Below are 16,731 nucleotides of genomic sequence, written 5' to 3'. Positions count from 1 at the left end.
ACCTTTGTAATACACTGATAACCACCAAATGCAGGTGGTGATGAGAAAGTCACATGATGAACCAAAGCCCACCACAAGCAGCTTTTAAATAATAACATATGGAAGGTGCACAGTGTCAGTCACACAAACACTAAACACCATCATGGTAACACACATGAAACTGAAATAATGCAATAAAAATTCATTTAACAACTTTAGGTGAAACACACAACCCTAATATACAAAACTGATAAAAAAAACTAAGAAACATCGTTATTTCAACAAAAAAACATGAAATTTTAAATGTAACAGGGAATTCTGGGAATGTCAATTTACGGTTATTCACTGTAAATTATACGGTATTTTTCACTTCCAAAAACGGTATACTACCGTAAAATTAATGTCCAATACATGTATTATATATATAGTAGGGGAATTTACCGTTAACCATTTAACAGGTTTTTACTGTAGCATTTTTACAGTCTTTTACCGTTAAATTCACGGTCATTTTTTACAGTGTAGCGCAGATCCAACTACCATTTCAATTATTTATTTGTATGCTCTTCTGTTACCTTTTAAGTTTTAAAACTGCCATCTTCTGGCAATGAATGAAATCACGTTCACCACCATATCAGTGGCCTAATAAACATTTTGCAACCTACACTGATGTTATTCTCTGTCATCTGTTCTTTGACCATGCGTTGCACGGTACCTGGATGATACACGATGATCATTGATACAAATGCATGGTCTATTTTAATGCATAACAAACACTCATGCAACATTATTTATAGGCTAAGTCATAAAGTTTCATAAACATATATACTCTTAATTAGGATTTTTTTTCCTACATAATCTGTTCCCTCCTGGTGGAATGACCTGCGCAACTCAATTCGAGCAGCTGAGTCCTTAGCCATCTTCAAGAAACAGCTAAAAACACATCTGTTCCAGCTATATTTGACCCTCTAACACTTGCACTCTCTATTCGTTTTCCAACTGCGTGTTTTCTTTTTTTAAAGGCCTCTAACACTAGCTTTCTCTATTCTATTTACTTGTTTTCTTTTTGTTGTGTATGTATGTGTAAAGCCAAGCGTCTGCTAAATGACTACATAAATAATAAATAAATAAGAAGGGCCTCTACATATAAAAAATTAAAGTGTAATAAAGATTGGATTGTGGCCTTGATTGTAAAATGTGTTTTGGTGTGAATGTTTGATATTATGTGAGACAGTGACATTTTGTTTTTAAAAATGTGATTCACACTCAAAATCCAGGAAAATTGTAGTCATGGAGGATGCGATTAATAAAGTAAAGTTTTCCTGAATTTTGAGCATGAATCACTATTGAATCCTTGTTACTAACTAAAAAGATGTGTGCACCAAAACAAGACAACATAGGAGACAAGAGAGTGTGATGTTAACGTCCTTGTAGAATCTGCTGTATAAAAATTTTACTTAATAAAGCTATAAAAAAAAACAATTCTTCACTTGATTCTGGCATTTGATACATGACATTACCATTCAAAAGTTTAGGATTACTATGATTTTTTTTTAAAGAAATTTATATTTTTGCTCTTCAAGGATGCATTCATTTAATAAAAATGACAAAAAAACAAATAAATAATATTTCAAATAAATGCTGTTCTTCTGAACTTTCCATTCATCAAGGAATCCTGTCGCTGTATAATGGTTTCCACACTTCATTAAGCAGTACAACCATTTTCAACTCTGATAATAATCAGAAATGTTTCTTGTGCAGACAATCAGCATATTAGAATGATTTCTGAAGGATCATGAGACACTGAAGAGAAGAAGTTGAGATCTGACATCACAGGGGGAAAAAAACTTTATTTTAAATTGTAAAATTATTCCACAATATTAATGTTTTTTAATATTTTTAATCCGATGCAGTTGGTGACATGAACAAAGAACCTTACTAATACAAATCCCTAGAACAATATTGTATATATCATATCAAAACACGCACAAGCACACTTATGAACATTTGTTAATGAAATTAGTTTCTTATTCCATTCCATAAAATGCAGTGAAGTATTTGTTTTCTCATTTACAGTGTACCAAATATAGGCTACTTTTTCAACTTGTGTCCATGCAATTTTGTTTAAACCAAAATTGTACTTATTAAAGGAACACTTTCATGCTTGTGTGTGTGTGGTCTTAGATTCTTATTCATTTTGTAAACACAGCCTAAGCCTAACAGTTTAAGAACAACCACACCAGGATAGATGAAAAACGATCCACAAATACAAGTTTATTTCAGCTGTTGTATTTAAATGAACACAACTAACAACAGACACAGTTTTAAAGCATTGCAAGCTACAGCACAACAAACTGAAATCAAAGTAATTTACAACTAGCTTAAGTGTCTTAGCTTAAGCTTAAGCTTAAACTTAAGCTAGCTTAGTTTAACTAGCTTAAGCAATCATTCAGTCAGCGACGACTGCACAAAACGTGCAAACTAATGAAAACATTATAAACTGTTACAAAATGATGAACAAATAGTCTAGGCATAGGTTTGTGCAACGCTGTAAATATATTGACCTTTTTTAAAACATTCCATTAAACCTGCTGAGATACAAGGAGCATGTCCGGGAAACTCATGAATATTCATGTAAGCTCCGCCCACTGAAACCGAAAATCTCGTAACACCGGAAGTGAGCTTGGCTCTGCCCGAACATGTGATGCTGTTGGTGTTGGGTCGCCCTCCTCCTCTCTCTGTCTCTGAATCACACCTCTTTTACAGAGACTTCTTAGGTGTGTCTGTTTTCATGAACTGGGTGGGCTACAGTATACAGCATTTATATCAGCTGGAATCACATATAGGAAGTTGAGCACTCTTCCTCGGTTCAGTCAGCCAATGCTTCAAACATCTGCAGCTAAATGCAGCAGTTAATCTTATCTTTCTAACATTTAGCCTCTGTTGTGACATTCCACAGGGTAATTTAATCTTGCAGCAACACAAAATGTTTTTGGGAAAGCTGCAATACAGGAATTTCAGGTTCGAAAAGGCAATAAATGTGCAAATATCAACCCCTGACAATGTCCCTCTTTGTATCATAGCAACACATGCAATATAAATACATACAAACAATAATGTGTTCTAATAAAATCTGATTTTCATGCAAATCAATTAAAGAAAACAAGTTGATAGTTTGAACTGATTTTTAAATGCGATCATATTTAACACCTGTATGAATGTCTTTATAGAACTAAATGAAAATGCTGTCATCATTTACTCGCCTGTATGACTTTATTTCTTCTGTGAAGCATGAAAGAAGAAGATATTTGGAGAAATGTTGGAAATCAAACCGTTTGGGTTCCCAATGATTTCGATTGTATTTTTTTCATTGCAGTAAATTGGAACTGAAACTGCTTGGTTACCAACATTTCTCCAAATATCTTCATGCTCCACAGAAGGAAAAAAGTTTTAATTTGATGGAATTTTCATTTTTGAGTAAACTATGCTTTAATGGAAAATTATCATATTTAATGATGAACTACATAAATGTAGTTACACTTGAAATTGTATATCTAGTACATGAAAATTCAGACTTACATGTCCAAATATGTTTGGGGGGTGGGGTCACCGTATGTGCACATGAAGAAAATTCATTTATAACAACAAACCCACTTAAGGTCTTTGAGATTTAATGAAAATAAGTCAATGCAAAATGCACATATATCAATGCAAATATATTTTACCTTTTCCTCCATCTTCTAAAACTACCAACAATCACTTATTTAAAATGATCACTTTAAAGGTAAACTAAATTGTTGGTGCAGTAAGAAATTTTTTATGCATACTGATAAAACTAGCTACTGGACTGGATACTGCATCAAGCAAAACCTTTCAATTATTGATGCAACTGAAAAAATATTCATAGGCATATTGGATAAAGTTATTCTGGAACCAAATGAGGGTTATGTGAGGAAGGACCTTGTCCATTGGTTTGGTTGGGGTCTTAACGTCTGTGCACATTATTATAAAAATATTTGTGAAATTGAAACTAATTTCTTAAGGTGTAAAAGGACAACTTACTGCACCTTAAAAATGATTTTATACATGCTTGCCCTGTAAGCGTGCTAAAACTTGAAAATTATAATATTATTACAACATTTGCATTACAAAAATACAATATGCAAGATATGAAATGATGACAGTGCAGTTAAACTGCTGTTGATATAAATTAACTCAACATTAAATAAGAAAAAATCAAAAGACAACAACAACAAAAAAACATTTTGGCCCTAAAATGAAACTGCACATATAACATTTTTTTAAATATTTTTTTTTAAACATTTTTTTAAAACATAAAATGTTTTGGACATTACGAAAGCATGTGAATCAGATCACTCTCACATACACTCACAAACACATCTTAAAACAGACATTGAAACTAAACACAAACACACAAGGGAAACTTCAAAAGTGTCCTCTAAAATAGGATATCTTTTTTTACAACAATAAAAAATGACTAACATTTTAAATACCATTTTTAAAAACATGTCAGAGGCGAAGAATGTCCACTGATCAGAAAAAGTAAAAAAAAAAGTTAGGTGCTTCTGGGAATGCGTCCAGATGTAACCCAGTCTCTTGTAAGTGCCTTTTAGGAGATTCATAGTCCAGGCATTATGTAAGCGATGTTGTCCAAAGTATTTGACTGCAAAAAAAGTGGGTGAGGAGTTGAAATCATACACTTTCTATTTGAACAGCAAATAGGAAACTTTTGTTACGGTTCTGGATAAAAACAGTGAATTTTTGAGGACCCCATAATAAAAAAACTGCAGTGTGTGAATGTGTGTCTCACCAAGATACTGCGTGGACAGCCGTTGAGCTGGGGAACTTGTGCTGTCAAGCAGGTTAATGGACCAAGAGCACATAAAATAGAGTCTAAAAGCACTGAAAGACTGCCAGACACCGCCACCATCCCCTACAGAACGAACAGAGACGTTTATGGACATGACCTAATTTGTGGACAGGCCTCTACAAGGGACAGTTTTGCAACACAAACCTCCGTCTCCTGAAGTCGATGTCCAATCAGAGACAGTGATTCGCCCAGCAGCTGCAGGTGAGCTGCTGCATCTATGGGATCCACATCAGGTATCCGTGCCGGAGACAAAGACATACCCAGAGACGAGCGGCCCTGAGGGGCCAATCCTGCCCCCAAACTGACAGCTTTACTGGAGCCTGAGATAAACAGATATGTAGGAATACTCAAAAAAGTACTCAAGAAAAATGTTGATGCATGAGTAAAAATTTCATTTATAAGATAGATAACTTGGAATTCTGTCATGACAACTCTTGGAGAGTTTAGCATGGTAATGAACATGGCAATGACCCTACAGAACGAACAGAGACGTTTATGGACATGACCTAATTTGTGGACAGGCCTCTACAAGGGACAGTTTTGCAACACAAACCTCCGTCTCCTGAAGTCGATGTCCAATCAGAGACAGTGATTCGCCCAGCAGCTGCAGGTGAGCTGCTGCATCTATGGGATCCACATCAGGTATCCGTGCCGGAGACAAAGACATACCCAGAGACGAGCGGCCCTGAGGGGCCAATCCTGCCCCCAAACTGACAGCTTTACTGGAGCCTGAGATAAACAGATATGTAGGAATACTCAAGAAAGTACTCAAGAAAAATGTTGATGCATGAGTAAAAATTTCATTTATAAGATAGATAACTTGGAATTCTGTCATGACAACTCTTGGAGAGTTTAGCATGGTAATGAACATGGCAATGTTAATGTGTTTGGTCTTGGCAGAATAGATCTGCTACGCTGCTCCTGCTGCAGAGCAAGTACCGAGACTTGCTACTGCCAATATATCCACAGACATGCTGCTGTGAGCATGTAGGAAAAACTGCTGCTGCACATATACAATATATAAAAGAACCCACATACATAACATACATGAAATCACCCTGTAGCAGATCTATACAGGTGGAGCTGGGGAAGGTGGAGGGTTTCTGAAGCACACTGCAACCGCTACACAAAGCATTAGCCGAGTATTTGAATGTTGAGCAGCAAGCTCATTGGCTGCTGATGTGAAAAGAAACCAATCAGCTGTGCCATGTGAATAATGATGTGATTATCAGACTGAGTTAGAACCTATCGGTCTGCACCGATAGTTTCATGACAGAACTCTGTATAAACTGATCAGCTTTGCTCTCACCTTTACTTTTACTGTCTGATGTTGCTAAAGTTTTCCGCTTGACCGTCATAGCTTCAGCTTTATTCTGCTTGTGCTGGAGATATTGAGCTTTCTGTCTCCAAACCTTTGGTGTGAGAAAAGAGGACAAAACACTGCTCAAGCACTTGTTCGAGCACTTAAACATGAAACAACCCATGTTACTTGTTATTTCCTTCAGATCATGATTTTTCAAATTATTTGCTATGATTGCCTCTTTCAGTTTAGTTATTGTTCACCTAAACTAGTTCTGAAACTATTAAATTTTTTGTTAATTGAAATAAAATTAAATAAACAATAAAATAAGATGAAAACTTAAACTTGAAAAACTTAAAATTTGACATTTTGAAACTAAATGTTAGTAAAGTTTTAGTTGACGTGCTAGAATGACTAAAACTAAAACTGAAATAAAAATAAAGCTAAAAATAAATGACAAAAATGGCTAAAGCACATAAAATGACTAAAACTTAAAATAAAAATCTGATGAAAACTGGAAATATAAAATGTAATTCAAAATATAAAAGGTAATTCAAATTATTAATAAATACTTTAGCAATAAATAACAATAAAATAAGAATTCAATTGCTGTTATTAAAGGGATAGTTCACCCAAAAATGTAAATTCTGTCATCATTTACTCAAATAAATAAATAAATAATATGGAGGTCAATGGCTACCAGCAAATGTTTGGTTACCAACGTTCTTTAAAATATCTTCTTTTGTGTTCAGCAGAAGAAAGAAATTCATCCAGGTTTGGAACAACATGAGGACGAGTAAACGATAGCAACATTTTCATATCCCTTTCAACTATCCCTTTAAGTCACTGTTCATTTGAAATCTATAAAGTAAAGGTTAAAAGTGCTTACCAGCTTGTCTTTTTCAGGCAGCTGATTCCACACTTCTGCGAGTTTCTTACTCAGCTCCCCGAAGACTGAGGCGGAAAAAGAACAAAATTTCAACCAATCGCGAAACAGCACAGAGGATTGACAGATGTGCACAGAACGACAGCACTCACCTAATCCGGGCTGCTCCGCATTGATATTGACCCTGTACTCCTTACAGAACACCTGATAGGCCGTCGTGTTCTTCTTCTTCGGCTGACAGGATGTACAGAACATTAATAAATGGTAAAAACCTCAAGGCATTTCTACTGGGGGAGGGAAGTGATTTAATTTACCTTGTCCTTGTCATGTTTGTCTCTGTCCTTTTCCTCCTTCTTTTTCTTCTTCTCGCCCACCAGTTCAATGCTTTGATGGTGATGGGATGAGGTGGGTGGAGCCATCGCGTACATGCCACCAGAAGAGCTGTGATTGGATGAGCTGTGGGAGTGGGCGTGGCTTCTAGACTGATCACCTGCTTTGCAGAGAAAGAGACATTTAAATTCAGTTCAATTCATTTTCATGTAACAACGACAAAATGACGACACCAACCAATCAGTATTAGCTTTAAAGAAAGTGAAATATGTCTCACCTGGACAGTTTTTCTGCCCTCCACTTAATCCTTTGCTGTGTTTCTTCTCTCTGGATCCTTTCTCTCGGTCTCGCTCTTTCTCTTTTTTCTTTTTGCTCTTCTTGCTCTTTTTCTTCTTTTTAGAGAGATGTGTGAAGGAGTCGTCAATCACCAGCTCGCCGGCCTCTAGTTCTCCTCCTGAAGATGAGCTGTCTCCTCCCATGCCTGCGTAAGACCCGCCGTAGTGACCTGACGAACACAAACACGCACATTTAATACTGCCAATAAATTCACGTTAGGGCTTAGATGATGATCTCAATGAACAGTATGTCTCATTTGTGCAGAAAATCAACACAACTTCAGTGCAGACAAAACCAGAACATTTGAACAGTAGTGGTTAGTGTCTGAGTTTTTTTTTTATTTTTTAAGAGTGTTTGAACAAATGGATGTTAAATGTTTGACATTATTACAAACACCATAGGTAGAGATCGGTCAGTATTGACTTTTTATGACTGATACAGATAATGTTTGTTTCAGTTAAACAAAAATCGATTTGGGTTAGCGTAGATTTTCTCTCAAAAACTAATTATTTTTTATTTAGGTTTTATTTCTGCTTTTTGACTCAAAAATAACTAGAAAATCATTAGACTACAAAATAAAAACAATTTAAATTTTTTTTTGTCAATTTATTACTTTATAAAAATTATTACTTTTGTTGATATTGATGGCATTATATTTCTGGCTCTTATGCTCACCAAGGCTGCCTTTATATGATCAAAAATACAGTAAAAACAGTAATATTGTGAAATATTATTGCAATTTAAAATAACTGTTTTCTATTTGAATAGACTTTAAAATTGAATTTATTTCTTTAATGTAAAGCTGAATTTTCAGCATCATTACTCCAGTCTTCAGTGTCACATGATCCTTCAGAAATCATTCAAATATGCTGAAGTGCTGCTCAAGAAACATTTCTTATTATTACAAATGTTGAAAACAGTTGTGCTGCTTAATATTTTTGTGGAAACCTTGATACTTTTTTTCAGGATTCTTTGATAAAGAAAAAGTTCAAAAGAAAAACATTTATTGAAAATCTTTTGTAAAACTTGACATCTCTTTATCGTCACATTTGATCAGTGTAACCTTGCTGAAAAAGACTTTGATCAGTACTGTAAGTATCTTTGTTTTGATTTGTTTTGTCTACACATTTTCCATTTAAAAACAGATGGCTATTATTTAATTATTATTCTTAAAGGGTTAGTTCACCCAAAAATTCTGTCATTAATGACTCACCCTTGTGTTGTTCCAAACCCGTAAAACCTTTGTTCGTCTTCGGAACACAATTTAAGATATTTTTGATGAAATCTGAGGGCTCTCTGACCCTCCCATAGACAGCAAGGTAACTAACGTGGTAGACAAGGTCAAGGTCCAGAAAAGTACCAAGATGATCGACAAAGTAGTCCGTGTGACATCAGTGGTTCAACTGTAAAGTTACGAAGCTACGAGAATACTTTTTTTGCGCAAAGAAAACAAAAATAACGACTTTATTCCACATTTTCGTCGGTCAAGGTCCAGAAAAGTACCAAGATGATCGACAAAGTAGTCCGTGTGACATCAGTGGTTCAACTGTAAAGTTACGAAGCTACGAGAATACTTTTTTTGCGCAAAGAAAACAAAAATAACGACTTTATTCCACATTTTCGTCTCTACTGCATCACTTAGGATGCGCGGCGTGATGACGTCACTACGCCGGATCTGGGTCAGTGCCGCCACACACTCGCGTCATGATACTGTCGTGAATGCGTGTCCACAAGTGACACAGTAAAGACGAAAATGTGGAATAAAGTCGTTATTTTTGTTTTCTTTGCGCACAAAAGTATTCTTGTAGCTTCGTAAATTTACAGTTGAACCACTGATGTCACACGGACTACTTTGTCGATCATCTTGGTACTTTTCTGGACCTTGAACGTGGTAGTTACCTTGCTGTCTATGGGAGGGTCAGAGAGCTCTCAGATTTCATCAAAAATATCTTAAATTGTGTTCCGAAGATGAACGAAGGTCTTACGGGTTTGGAACAACACGAGGGTGAGTCATTAATGGAAGAATTTCCATTTTTGGGTGAACTAACCCTTTAATTAGAATTGTTTAGATTTTTTTTGTGTGTGTAATTTTACTAAATTTGATTGCAGTTGGGTGCTTTTCTTGAAAGATTTTTCAGCAGACCTGATATTAAAGAACAGACTAAAGCAAAAAGTGAAATACAGGTCAATCTTTAATCATAGAGAGCCTAATATAAAAATATCTTAAATTGTGTTCCGAAGATGAACGAAGGTCTTACGGGTTTGGAACAACACGAGGGTGAGTCATTAATGGAAGAATTTTCATTTTTGGGTGAACTAACCCTTTAATTAGAATTGTTTAGATTTTTTTTGCGTGTGTTATTTTACTAAATTTGATTGCATATGAATACAGTTGGGTGCTTTTCTTGAAAGATTTTTCAGCAGACCTGATATTAAAGAACAGACTAAAGCAAAAAGTGAAATACAGGTCAATCTTTAATCATAGAGAGCCTGATACATAGAGTTCTTACTCACCCACGACCTCCACCTCTTTCCCCACTACAGGCAAAGGCTCTTGGCTGTGCTGCTTTTTCTTTGGTGGCTTCGACATCATTTTATCTTTGTCTTTCTCCTTCTTTATCCCTCCCTTCTTCGCACTGGAGGACGGATGATGGCCTACGACACCTGAAGAGGAAGAAGAATGTGTCGGGATGGAGAATCCCTCGTTCATCCCTACATTTTCGTTCTTCTCTTTTGAGGAAAGGATGAGCTTCATCTTGAGGCCTTCAGCTTCACAGAGCGTCAGCGGCTCTCCTTTCCCAGCTCCTCCGTGGAACAGGAGTGACTTTGAGGAAGAGGAATGCTTTTTAGACGAAGATGAGCCAGGCAGATGAGAGTGCGAGTAGGAGTGGCTGCTCTTGGAGCTGCCGTCACGTTTGCGGTCTTTGCAGGAGTGTGAGGAGGTGTGGAGAGGGTAGGAGGGTTTTTTGTGGAGGTGAAGGGTAGGCTCAGAGCCCGTGGCCAGCGGGGAGGTGATGGCCTCCAGGAGGCCCATGGCTGTGTCTGTGGGGTGGGACGGGTGAGAAGAGGACGAGGAGAGGGAAGGTGAGCGATCGGAAGACTTGCGTTTCTTCTTGTGGGGCGGCTGACTAGAGATGTGATGATCTGCGGGGAGAGATTACAAACTATTTAAAATCCCAAATCATATTTGATTCAGTGAAGGTGCCTTTTTTAAATATTCAAAATGAAGAAATAATATTATATTATATATGACATTATAAATCTATTAACTTAAAAAGCAGTCGTGCTAAACATAAAAATATATAGATACAATAATATAGCAACAAAAATATAAAATATAAAAGTAATATAAAAAATGACTATTTTGTTCAGTTTTTGTGTGTATCTTTTTTTTTTTGCGCTTACACCGCTTTACAGCTAAAGTCTGTCTACAAAGCGACCATTGAAAATCATTTGAAATTTGTGTCAGTACGTCATAAATAGAACGCAGTCGGAGTTTACTTTCGGGAATTTGTCGCACCACCAGTGTACACAGCATATTAGGTTCTATTGTATTTTGTCGCTTCGTGCCGCTCGCATCCGGTGTAGACACGATGTTAGATAATAAACATGCAGTTGTCTGCTTTTAAACTCTACTAGAATTAATGAACAGCAGTGTGCTCTTCACCGAGGTGCACTACTTGCATGGTACGCATGAGAGGCTGTAAAATGAGGCGTTTCAATAACGTTTGTGCAACTTTAGAGGATTGATTTAATTTTTAATGCTCCCATAAAAAGTAACATCCTAACGAGACGTTCTGGAACACTTTTAACTGTGGATATGCTAGAGCAGAGCTAGGAAGACAAACCTCCTCACCTCTGTGATAGTGGTCATCACTCAAGTGCTTCTTTTTTTTCTTGTGAGAATCTCCTCCTAAGAGGAAAAGGTCAGAATCCTAAAAAGACAACAGTGCATGTTGAAACAGGCATGATATGCACCACAAAGGTCATGTAAGTGAGGAAACAATCCACATATGGTTACTGATCTTACTACTACAACTGCACATACAATGGGAAGAGTAGGGATGCTCTGATCAGGCTTTTTACAGATTATTAATTTACTAATTGTCATCTAAATCTGACTACAGAACATTTTAATAGGTCTAATAAAAACAAGCAGGCGTACACAAAAGAATATCAGTACTAAAATGCATAAACTTATGAAGAACTAGCCTTCGCCTACAAGGCAAATAAATAAACATAATATGAGTTTTTGCATCTATTCAATATTTAATTTGTGAAATTATTTGTACTCATAAATTATTTACTAAAATAAAGCAATTAATACTTTCAGCAAGAATTCATTAAACATCAAAAATGACAGTAAAGACATTTATGATGTTACAAAAGATTTATATTTCAAATAAATGCTGTTCTTTTAAACTGTTTATTCAATAAAAAATATATAAAAAGTTAAGCAGCACAACTGTTTTCTACACTGATAAAAAGAAGCAGCAAATCAGTATATCAGAATGATTTCTGAAGGATCGTGTGACACTGAAGACTGGAGGAATGATGCTGAAAAATCAAAAAAATAAATAATATTTTAAAATTATTATTATTATATATATATTTTTTTATAACCATTTCTTACTATGTGTCAGTAAGTTGTTGTTATTTTAGCATGTGTTTTTGGCTTAGTGTTATTTAAAAAAAATTATAATTAGGATTACTGATAAACTAATGTAGTTTGATTTGTATTAGTTATCTATTTTCTTTTAGTTTTAATTACTTTTTCTTATTTGTAAGTCGCTTTGGATAAAAGCGTCTGCTAAATGACTAAAAGTAAAAGTCAAAGTAAAAACATTAAAATAGAAAACACTAATTTTATATTGTGATAATATTTTTACTGTATATTTAAAAAAAATTTAGCCATGGTGAGCATACGAGAATTCTTTCAAAAACACAAGAAAACATGCTGACCCCAAACTTTTAAAAGGTATTGTACATTCCCCACTTCTTAATTTTTTTGGATGCCAGTAATATTAATTCAACAGCTACTACTGTTAATGCGCTTTAATCTGGAGCCATTTAATAAAGATGTCTGAAGTGTATTCCACTTCAGGAACCCACATTAATATTGTACTTACGCTTAACGGAATCTGAGGAGCATACATATCTCATCTTTCCTCAACACTTATTACACTGGTGATGACATGAAAGTAATGCTAAAGTCTTAAAGGTGAAGACGCTTTGACGATTTAAGAGACTGGCGCAGTTCAGAGACTTCCAGGTGAGTCACAGAAATATCAGCCAACTGATCGCAGCATCCCTAAACACGAGTCAATGACAAGTGGCCTGAGAGGGAAAAACACAGGTCCAAATCCTTCTCAGACCAGAAGTCATATCTACCTAGGTAACAAAACATCAAGTTGCGTGTTTATTAATGTCATTAGAGTCTATGAACAGACTTTGTGGTTATCATTGGTATTCTTTCTCACACAACACAGTTATGGAACGTATGTGTATACTGATAAATCAATAGATGACAATAATTCCTGTCAACCACTTGTTGAAATGATGCAACTTGATGTTAAATGTTACCGTAACTCCCTGCTGTTACCTTGTGGTGCTTCTTGGAGGTTTTGCGCACCTGCGCTGCGATTTCTTCTTCCTCTCTCAACAGATCTTTATACGAGCGCCTCTTCTCTCTTTGGCTGCGACCTGCAACAAGACCGACCTCTCTTTCCATCTGTGAAATATCTACAAGGAGAACCATGTTTCAGAGTAGGTTTGGATTGGACATATTTGAGAGTATTATGGTGCTTCTGTCTGATAATCATTACCCATCATTCGTTTCTTCTTGATCTCCTCAAAAGCCATGGTCAGTCCTGGTCCTTCAGGTGGGATTGGTCAGTCTTGTGATTCTAGTGCACAAGAACAGATTCAATTCTTCAAGTTCAGTCCAAAAACCTTTCATCTAAAACAAACTATACACAATGACCTTTCCTGCGTAGAGAACTGATCATTTGGTTTCAATTGAACTTGCACTTCTGTATGTACTAGTTATCCACACTACTTTTTTTTTTTTTTGCAATGAAAGTATATATTACACAACAGTTCACCCCAAAATTAAAAATTTGTTAAAACTTTACTCAGTATATTAGTCTCAGGCCATCCAGGATGTAGATGAGTTTTTTTTTTCTTCAGAGGATCAGATTTGGAGAAATGTAGTATTACATCCCTTGCTCATCAATGGATCCTCTGCAGTGAATGGGTGCCGTCAGAATGAGAGTCCAAACAGCTGATAAAAACATCACAATAATCCACACCACTCCAGCCCATCAATTAACATCTTCTGAAGTGAAAAGTGCTTGTAAGAAACAAATCCTAAGGCATTTTAACTTTAAACCATAGATTCTGGCCAAAATATGAGTGCATAATCCAGTAAAAGTCCATCCACTGTTGTCCTCTCGCATCAAAAATCCACCAACATATTTGGTTAGATCTGTTTTGGACTGTTTTTGCTTGTAAACACTGCTTGATCTGTGCATATTTCTCTCCTGATTCAGACGAGACAACTTTTTCATATTTTCATATACTCATATTTTAGACAGAAGCCGGTTTAAAGTCAAAAGCCTCTTAATGATGGATTTGTTTTTTAAAACACACAGCTTTTTGCTTCACAAGATGTTAATTGATGGAGTTGAGTGGATCATTGTGATGTTTTTATCAGCTGTTTGGACTCTCATTCTAACGGCACCCATTCACTGCAGAGGATCCATTGGTGAGCAAGTGATGTAATGCTACATTTCTCCAAATCTGATCCTCTGAAGAAACAAACTCATCTACATCTTGAATGGCTTGGGTTGATTTTTGGGTTGAACGATTCCTTTAAGTCACATTCTCCTTCAAAAGAGCATTTTATTGGACAAAAAAAAGGTAGATAGGCAAGCAACTTTTTTTATGTAATCATAATTTATAAAATGTCCTTTTCCCTGGAAGAGAATGAAATATGCAGGAATGCTAAAAGATATGGTCCCACTTTACATTAAGTGGCCCTAATACCTGTGTACTTGCATAGTAACTAGATGTGTACGTAGTATGTAACCACAGTGTATGTACACGTTGGTACATAGTATCTACAACTGTAATATTTCTGTAACTACACACATGTAACAACACTGAGAATGGTTTGTGTAAGTACAAATGTGTAACAGGACATTGGTAACAACACTTTTTTTCACTTCACTAAGTACTCGTGTAACAGGAATTATATAACTACATTTTGTAACAACAATATGTGTATAAGAGTAACTGGAACCATTTGATCCAGGGGGTGGAGATGGGTAGGTTTAGGGTAAAGTGGGAGGAGTTGGATCTTGAGTTGGTGGAGTTGGTGCACCACTGTAATACCAGTGTACTTACATTTACATGTAGTCATTTAGCAGACGCTTTTATCCAAAGTGACTTACAAATGAGGACAATAAAAGCAGTCAAAACTAACAAAAGAGCAACAATATACATACTTACATGGTAACTCCTCAGGAACTGTCCACTTAATATCAAGTGTTACATTCTGGACACCAACCACAATTTATATGTAAAGCCTAACTTACTGGCCGCTGCTGTGTAACATCAGAGTAATTACATGGTAAATCTAATATAAAGTGTGTATATAAATAACACTTTCTTTACCAAAAAGTGCTGTTAGTCGTGTTTTGTACTTTCGCATTTGTACTTTCATTACCAAAGTCCTGTTACACATTTGTACTTTCATTACCAAAAAGTGTTGTTATCAAAGTCCTGTTACACATTTGTACTTTCATTACCAAAAAAGTGTTGTTACCAAAGTCCTGTTACACATTTGTACTTACACATACCATTCAGTGGGTTGTTACATAAGTGTAGTTACACAAACATTACAGCTGTAGATACAATGTACCAATGTGTACTTACACTGTGGTTACATACTACCTACACATCTAGTTACTATGCAAGTACACAGGTATTAGGGCCACAATATAAAGTGGGACCGAAGATATTTTGATCATGGACTAAAAGCAACAACAGTTTTCTTCAGAACACTGTTTTGTAAAAAACTGCTATACAAATAAAACGGAATTAAATATAAGTTTTCATTCGAAAGCCATATAAGCAGATGCTTAACATTAAATATTTAAACCCAAATAAATAAGTACTAATACTGGAAAAACAACGGAGAAAACTAATCTCATCACAAAAACACAATCAAGTCGCCCCATCTTACAATTCTAATCAAATCTTTCTTCTAATTGCAATAAAGCTGCGTGCAGAAGTGTTGAACAACTGAAGATGTGCTACAGAAAGCACACACACTCATTAGTGACAGATCCGGATCAGCAACACACATCAGCTTTCCTCCAGCCACAACTTTAGTCAAGCTGCCAATGACATTTGCACGAACGACAAGATCAGCCTCAACACTCATTATTGCACATTTCCCGCCTACTTTCGAAGAAATGCACACTCACACACCCCCTTCCCCTCTCTTCATCAGGATCCAGCGCTTCGCCGTTTCAACTCGAGTGGATTCGAGCAGCTGCGGACGTCTCGCGCGTCTCTGCCGGATCGTCCGGCGCGCTCAGTCCCGCGGCTGCGGCGCACATAGGCCGGTATCGGGTTACAACTCGGTTAACGGAGCGTCCCCGCCATGCAATTTTAACTGGTTTCTACAGTACTGCAAGAATGGCACGGAATGCATGCGATTTATATGGAGATATTAGAAGTGTTGTGCAATAATCCGTGAAATATTACCTCGGGTTGGATGTGGGTTTAGTTGGCGCGCGACGCCATCTTTGATAGGAGTCAACAACAAAAGCAGCCAGAGACGAGGAGGAGGGACTTTGAGACCAGAGAGTGTATCACAGCAATGAAAGCCCCCATTTTTGCAACCCAAAAATTCGTATTAGTGATATTTAGCATATAAAAGCGATTTGCAAATGCTCAGCTTATACTCTATTGTTAATGTTGCTACATCGTTGCTTCAAAGAC

The 16,731-nt window shown here is 36.3% G+C and overlaps 1 protein-coding gene across 2 annotated transcripts; it reads right to left on the bottom strand.

The window, feature by feature from the left end:
- Positions 1 to 4,362: 4,362 nt before the first annotated feature.
- Positions 4,363 to 16,614, bottom strand: LOC107563362 (HMG box-containing protein 4-like). Of its 2 annotated transcripts, none has more exons than XM_016248218.1 (13): positions 16,495 to 16,614; positions 13,545 to 13,625; positions 13,322 to 13,461; positions 11,576 to 11,654; positions 10,234 to 10,863; positions 7,661 to 7,888; positions 7,368 to 7,546; positions 7,206 to 7,287; positions 7,057 to 7,121; positions 6,177 to 6,279; positions 5,421 to 5,596; positions 4,808 to 4,930; positions 4,363 to 4,660 (listed from the first exon to the last, which is right to left on the bottom strand). In XM_016248218.1, exons 2-13 carry the CDS (start codon positions 13,579 to 13,581, stop codon positions 4,616 to 4,618), a joined length of 1,887 nt encoding a protein of 628 aa, XP_016103704.1. In that variant the 5' UTR covers positions 13,582 to 13,625; positions 16,495 to 16,614; the 3' UTR covers positions 4,363 to 4,615. The 2 variants fall into 2 exon arrangements, with proteins under 2 accessions (XP_016103704.1, XP_016103707.1); XM_016248221.1 differs by having other exon boundaries at positions 7,368 to 7,543; positions 16,495 to 16,592.
- Between the last annotated feature and the right edge of the window lie 117 nt (positions 16,615 to 16,731).

The sequence above is a fragment of the Sinocyclocheilus grahami genome, unplaced genomic scaffold (genome assembly GCF_001515645.1).
Source record: "Sinocyclocheilus grahami isolate Dianchi unplaced genomic scaffold, SAMN03320097.WGS_v1.1 scaffold870.1, whole genome shotgun sequence".
Lineage (NCBI taxonomy): Eukaryota > Metazoa > Chordata > Actinopteri > Cypriniformes > Cyprinidae > Sinocyclocheilus > Sinocyclocheilus grahami.
This window is presented reverse-complemented; position numbering and strand designations above follow the sequence as displayed.

Bases quoted from the DNA above. Each gene is read 5' to 3' on its own strand.
- LOC107563362 (XM_016248218.1), bottom strand. From the start codon at position 13,581: ATGGCTTTTGAGGAGATCAAGAAGAAACGAATGATGG. The intron at 10,864-11,575 runs GTGAGGAGGTTT...CTCTCCCCGCAG, and splicing joins TGATGACCACTATCACAGAG to ATCATCACATCTCTAGTCAG. The intron at 4,931-5,420 runs GTTTGTGTTGCA...TTCGTTCTGTAG, and splicing joins ATCGACTTCAGGAGACGGAG to GGGATGGTGGCGGTGTCTGG.